General features: G+C 49.3%; 1 protein-coding gene across 1 annotated transcript in view; it reads right to left on the reverse strand.

Annotated features, from left to right (window-relative positions):
* Positions 1-294: 294 nt before the first annotated feature.
* LOC104280312 (chromosome unknown open reading frame, human C9orf91) overlaps positions 295-7,128 on the reverse strand; it is a gene marked incomplete at its 3' end in the record, with an annotated part of 8,279 nt that continues 1,445 nt past the window's right edge. The window contains exons 2-8 of the mRNA XM_009877925.1: positions 6,746-6,855; positions 6,142-6,249; positions 4,770-4,919; positions 3,971-4,081; positions 2,256-2,336; positions 1,249-1,434; positions 295-470 (exon numbers count right to left, since the gene is read on the reverse strand). Coding sequence (XP_009876227.1) covers positions 295-470; positions 1,249-1,434; positions 2,256-2,336; positions 3,971-4,081; positions 4,770-4,919; positions 6,142-6,249; positions 6,746-6,855 — 922 coding nt within the window. The remainder of the gene's footprint in view (positions 471-1,248; positions 1,435-2,255; positions 2,337-3,970; positions 4,082-4,769; positions 4,920-6,141; positions 6,250-6,745; positions 6,856-7,128) is intronic.

Below are 7,128 nucleotides of genomic sequence, written 5' to 3' on the forward strand. Positions count from 1 at the left end.
ACTCCATGCAAATGTTGACGTCTCCTGCTCACCCCTGGCTCCTCCAACACACTGTGTGCAAGCACAGCGGGGCAACAGGAGGAAAGGAAAAAACAAATGAAATCAGCCTTTGTCCCAAGAAAAAAAGGTAAGCAGCTTTCCGGTGAGCGTCTTGCACATTTTATTAGAGTCATATTCCCACTCATTCATCCAGATAAGTCCAGGATGTGTGATTACAGCCCTCTCCTCTGCCCCACAGCTTCCTCACGTTGCTGTGTACGGACAGCTTTTTTTTTTCTACTCTTCTCCAGTCACCTGCCCGTGAGCCAGCTCTGGTGTGTGTTGAGCGCAGTGTTCTCAATGAACTGGCAGAGACAGGGTAGGTCGCTGTGCTCCATGTGCCCCCCTGCCGCAGCCCGAGGGAGCCGGCTGGTGACCAGGAGCCGGACGTAGCATCCGCTGAAGATCACCAGGAGCTGCTGGGCCATCACCTGGAAGGACCACAAGAGGTGTCAGAGAAGAGCATCTGCCTGCGGGAAGACACGTTAAATACCATTTGCTCCCTCATGAAAGGACTGTCCTTGTCTGAAAGAAACAGGACAGGAGCCAATGGCATATATAACCGTCCCAGATCAGCTTCTGGTCAGCAGTGCTGGCATACTGTCCCCACAGGGGAGTGACATGAGATGACCGCTCAGTGGCCGGGGACTCAGTCTACTTGGGGACCTGCTTGCTCTGTCACTGCCTCCCAGTGCTTGTTTTTGCCTGTAGACAGCTAGAGAGCACCAATCTGCAGGGATGTCACCTGCACTGAATTCACTTAGCAACAGCAAGCAGAAAACTAGAAAATAAACCAAAATCATCCCTTTTGAAGCTACTTGCTGTGCAGGAATGAGGACACATTTGTTGCTCAGCATGGCACAAGTCTTTGCAGGCACATTTCACGAAGGAGACAAAGGCTGAGCATGGCCATGCCTCATCCCCAACCCGGACACAGGCGCTGGGTCCCTGTACAGACCCTGGGAGAGATTGTCTTCCAAATGGGGACCCGTGGCCACCAGCAAGGAAAAGCCCAATTCCTCAAGGACTAGGCACTAGCTGCTTAGTAAGCATTAACTGGAGAAGGTGTGTATGGATTTCCAGGTGCTGCTGCCGGTGGAAAAGTAGGTGTGCCCATGGCTGGTGGCTGCTGGCATGAGCTTTGGAGTCGAGGTGCCTGTGGAAGTGACTTGGCACCTCTGTCTGTTGGGGAGGGATACTTCTCATTACCTCAGGTGGGCCCTCGGGAACGAGGCAGAGCAGCTCGTTGCATGTCACAGGCTCTTTATTTAGGTTCACTTCACTGGGTAAAAGAGGGGACTCTTCACACAAAGCCTCCTCCTCTGTCCCTGGATCTGGCTGAACCACCGCCTCCATAACCACACAGAGCTGGTCCAGGCTGTGCCGTAAACCCGACTGGAAGAGAAAGAGGTTTAGGGGGGTCTCAAAGGGCAGGCAGCAGCAGTGACACCTTTAAAAGGAAAGATTTCCTCCTGCACATATTTAACTGCTGGGAATTGTCATACCAAGAGCAAAAAACAACATTGGCCAAGAGCCATGCCCAGCACATGGAGCTGAGTGTCTTCATCCCACAGCCCTGCTGCCATCAGCCGCCTCTTGTGCTGGTGGCTGCTCCCATCATGATGGTCACAGCTTGGCATGGAGGATCTTGTCTTAAAAAACTATAGGAGTTATATCAGCCAAGATATGAACTGGTGTGCTACTGTCCATCCCCCAGTCTGCATCTGTCAGTTCATCCAGGGACATGAGCAGCTTTGAGATTTTCAGAGGGTTGCACCTCCTAAACTCGTGGCTGTGGTCAGCAAGGGCAGTTCCGTGCAGGGGAGTGCGGTGGTTTTATATTTATACATCCACTCAGAGGAAAGCATTTGCTGAAGGTCAAGAGGACAAAATTTCAATACAGTTAACCCAAGCACAATGTTTACATATTTCTCTGGCTACCCATTTCTTTCAGGAGGACAGCTCAAGGTATCAGCTATTTCAAGTTGCGACACGTGCTTTCAAAATTAGCCCTTGACTCTTGATGACTTTCCTTTATTAAAGTTAATTATCCAGGCATGCACGTACCGCAGGGCCTAAACAGATTCATGCTGAACTGGGCACCGACAGATGCAGTTAATCCACCTCCCAGTCTGCCCAGCTCCTAGCAGGAGATGCCCAGGAGGACACTCAAACACTCGCTTCTCCTTGCCCACCTCCATCCCACCGTCCCTCACCTCTCGTGTCCTCCGCAGGTCCGTGATGTGGGCTGACAGGGACCGGAGGCAGCGATCCAGGTTGAAATGCACAAACCACAGCTGAGGGGGCAGGGTTAAGGAAGGGGTCTTTCCACACTTTCCCCTCGGCCTCGGTGCAGATCGTGGCATGGACCTCCCAGGAAGAGGAGCCAAGGCAGGTGGTGCCCTTGGGATGCTCAGGATGCAGTCAGGAACCAAATAGGACATCAAGGGGATAATTTTAAGCCAAGAGGGTCTGGGCTAAGGCAAAACCTCAAGGTAAAGGTGAAGAGAAGTGTCAGGTTAGGGGCACATTGCCCTAGAGAGTAGCCAGTCTCCCTCACACACGCTCTGCACCCTGGGGGGGAAGACTGGGATAATCCAGGGCTGTTGCCCATCGCTCATCTCGATAGCCTTATATCTAAATCAACCAGCAGGCCACCTCGATTTGGCTCACCTAAACTTCTTACTGCTTCGTCTCTTTTGTTTCTAGGGACTCATACCATTTATTTTTTAGAAAATTTGCTGTACTTGGTGCTTGTCTGCAGGACAGAGGCACTGGTTGTGAAGAGTCTACCAAGAGCAACGTGCTGGGGCTGTGAGTCCTGCCAGCTTTGAGAGCAGCAGCCTCCCTGAAGGCAGCCAAAGGTCTGTCCTTGTATTCACTCAAGCTGCCACCATCACGGGGATCCAGCTAGAGGGTTAAAAAAGATCTGACAACGGAGCAGACTGAGAAGTCATAAATCCTAGGGTTATTTTCTGCTCTCAGGCAGTTCTGGGACACGCAGGGAAAGGTGAAAGCTCCTTGGATTTGTCCTCACTTACTGCAGTGCAAAACTATGCTGGTCTGAACAAATGTGTAATTCAGGTTCTTAAGTCCTCCTCATTCTGCATGACTTCACCCTGCCAGCCTTCCAGCGGCATTCCCTGCCCCTTCTCTGACCGTGTTTCAGCCTTGGTTCCCTCTCTCTGCATGGGGTGGTGGCAGAGTGGGGTGAGGTTCACCAGCAAATCTGGGAGACCATCTCGTTCACCTTCCTTTAACACTTTCGTGCTATCTTAAAACCCTTCTGTTTCCCCTAAATCCTTGCCTGGTCCAGAAAAGGTAACTCTGAAAAGCAGCAAATGAGCCTCTCCCTGCCTGGTTTCTTCAACCTGCTTGTCCACAAGGCCATGACGGTGAGAAGTGTTTGGCACCTGCAGACGTGGCTGCCAGGCACGCGTCCGTGGGTCCAGTTCTCTGCTCTGCCTGAAGGAGGGAGCCCAGGGCTACAAATTACCCAGGGAACAGAGGCACTTGGGTGCTCTTGGCTGTTTGTTTCTGCAAGGTAGAACACGAGCTCTCAGGAATGGGGACTCTGTTTTTCTCTGTGGTTTTGGGTTGGTTTTTTTCCCATAGGCGCATTGCCGTCACTTGGCTCATCATAAAAATAATCACTGCCATGTAAGTATAATACACTTTCCAAAATAATTGCCTGCCCGAAGGATTAATCCCACTTCAGTCTTTTAGGCTCATTATTTCCAGTTGCCTTTGGGCATATCTTAATCCCCACTTACAGGACACAAAAAAACACCCTTCATGTCATGCAATAGAAGAAAAAGCAAAGCCTAGAACTCCCACCCACTGGAATCCTCATGGATCATAACATCAATAAATACCTCCGCATCATTAGCTACCCAGAAGAGGTACAAAGGATTCCCTGCAGAAAGGATACTTGTAGGATGTTGTGTGACCCATCCAGGGCATCTGTAATCCCCAGTATTAAATCATGTTTGATAAAGATCTCATTGACAGCCGCCAGCCTCACATCTGTATTCATATTTATCTGTGAAAGAACACAGGGAAAGTTAACAAACTGCTGCAGAAGCTGGGCCAGCCTACAGCTACAAACTGCAGCTGGATAATCCCAGACACGGCACCTCCAAAAGGGAAAGCGGTGACCAGAGCAGTCTGCAGTCAGGCAGGATTGTCACCAGGCATCGGCCGAGTCACCGCCAGCAGACGTCTGTGCAGACAGAAATCTCACTGACGATTATTTCTCTTACAGACAAGATGTCTGAAGTGGAATCAACTCCCAATATCATGTTCTCTCTTCCTTCCCCAGCAGTCCCTGAGTGAAAGGACTCCTTTCCTGGACCTCTGCGCACTTGTGTGTTTGCCAGGTTTCCCTTTGGAAGAATCATCGCACTGCTGTCGTTGGAGGTTTGCTCCAAAACCCATTAAAAACAGTGCAAAGACCCCTCTGGATTTTGAATCAAGCCCTCACAATATTATTCTTCGGATGATCCCGTAGAAATTTCCATACCCCTGTGACACCTACAAACAAAAATTAACAACAGCCGAGCAGTGGCTGCCTCTCATGTTAATGTCACCTCCCTGCTGCCTTCTACTGCCCAGACCACTTCGATTTCATCATTTTATTGCAACTTCTATGGGTTAGGAACCGCCTGTTTGTCCTGAACCTGTTGCAAGGTCCAGAGCTGGTTGCCCACCCACACACAGCCTCCTCTGACCTTCCTCTGGCGACAGTCGATAACCAGCATCACAAGGACGGTGACGGCTACGGCAGCCAGTGTCACCAGCACGCCGGCCTCCCAGTAACGCCCAAAGGACCACAGCTGGACTGTGGAATAAATGTTTGTCCAGAGAGACATGTAGAAAACCTGTAAAACCCCAGAGAGATTGATCACACTCACAAAGTTATGGAAGTGAGAAAAGTCATAGGAAGAGGAAAACTACCAGTCACTTCTCCCAGGGTAAACCTTGCCATAAATTAAGTCACACAAGGTGAGAAGGGACAGAAGTTCTTTCCACTAATAAATAGGGGAAAGAAAGGACTAAAAGGACTGAGCGAGCCCTAGTTTATTATAAAAAAAATACTAGTCATCAAAGACAGAGAGAGAATTTTTAATGATGATTCATACTTAGGAAGGATTTCAATCCATTTAGATAAGAAATGCACTCGCTGAGGCATATTGATAATACTTCCAACAGTTCCTGTATTTAGAAAGTCCCTATGTCAGGGGCAGAGACTACTCATTTACAACAATGTTCAAATGGCGGGCACTGACGCTGGGCTCAAGGACTGTGTTAAGGACTGATAAACTCGACCTCTGCATAAAGACAGGTAAAACTGAACTCCTTTGGCCTTTACTTCAGCGAGCGTGCATTTGGGCAGGAGATTGCCGCGAAGCAGATGTGACGCGTGCAGCACAGCGTGCCGCAGCATCACCTTGCAATAATAAAACTCATTTGCACTAAAAGGCACCAAAACCCTCAAGACACTGAGCACCGATTTCCACAGCATTAGCAAAAGAAGGAGAAGACATATAAGGGTTATCCAAAAAAATATATGCAGCTAAGATGAAGGAGTTTATGAAGGATTTTATCATACCCTCAGCACACTGCAAAGTATCAGTTTTACCGTAGATGCTAACAAGGGTCTCTGGGGAAGCTTCTCTCACCAAAATAAGACAAACAAAACTAGACAATCACCTCAGTAACCAAAGCTGACTGGTCCATTGGTCTAAATTAGTATCTGGATATATGTACAGATTTTTAAAATCAAATTAAAAAAAATCTAAATTTAAAAAAAAGTCTGATATAGGTACTACTATCTCAGTATATGCTGGTTACCCAGGCACTGACAGCCTGCTTTTGTGGGACTGCCAGCAAGAGGTTGGAGAGAGTACCTTGCTCTCCACCAACAGAAATCCTGTGAACTGGGATTTCCAAAGGACCCCGCTAAGATGTGTGAAAACCAGTATCTCCCCCCTCGCCAAACCTCTCTCCCTCCCTGGGCACAAGAACCTCAGGTGAAAGTCGTGAAGCATCTCGAGCAATGCACACCTATGGCAAGCCTGCGAGAGACCCCAGGGCCCTTACCATGGCGACGGCTATCTGGAACGCCCTGGAGTTGTAGAACATGTACCGCCTCACTTCAGGCTTCAGGACAGCATCCTGGATCAACCTTCTCCACTGATCTGCTGCCACCTGCTCAGTGAGCAAACAGAAAACTAGAGCCACCTCTACACTTTCGGGCTCCTAGTGCCATCGGGGGCACTCATCATGGGGCCAGGCGGGCAATGCAAGCGAAAGCTGTGTCCCAGGGCACCTTCCCACTGAGCAGAGCTCCAGTCTCATCCATACTGCTCTCACAGAGCAAAAACTTGTGGGCTTGCCTCATGTGCAGTGAGTAATATCTCCCTGGAAAATGCAGGGAAAGTCATGAGAGAAAAACACCTTTTTACGATGAAGGACAAGGCCCAGGGATGCTCCATCCTATTGGAGTGACTTTCAAACAATTGACTAGAACATATGTTGAAAACATGTCTTCATGGAGGTTTAAGCCAAGATTACTGCAGTTGGCTTGCAGTTTGTGAGGAATAGCAAAGCTCTCTGTGATGTGGGTGCAAATGCAGATGGTGCTAATCCAGCTAACATGCACTCCCACAGGGTCCCCAGGGGAGATAACGCACGAGGAGCTTACCTGGACCCCAAGGGACTTCAGTCTCTCTGCACAAAGCTCCATGTCAAAGGCGGTGGCTGAGCAGTTGTTGTCCATGCTGAGCATCATGAGCACCTGGCCATTGAGGGGTTCTGCAACACGACAAACAAGTCATGAGGACAGCTCGGACGTGGGTTTTTATTCCCAGCGGCGACAAAACATGTGGCAAAGGGAAAACTGAGGAATGCAGACCCGCCTGACAAGTTTGAAGTGGATCCAGAATTCCCCCTTGGACATTTCTAAGAACATCACAAGGAGCTCTGTAAGCAGCCTGGTGTCCCCTGTAAGTAAACAGCCTACAAAAAGGGAGAATGCATTCCAGGAGTGAGCAGTCAGAGATAACACGGTGCTTTGATCTTCAGCAG

This window comes from Apaloderma vittatum, unplaced genomic scaffold (genome assembly GCF_000703405.1).
Source record: "Apaloderma vittatum isolate BGI_N311 unplaced genomic scaffold, ASM70340v1 scaffold1501, whole genome shotgun sequence".
Classification (NCBI taxonomy): Eukaryota; Metazoa; Chordata; class Aves; order Trogoniformes; family Trogonidae; genus Apaloderma; species Apaloderma vittatum.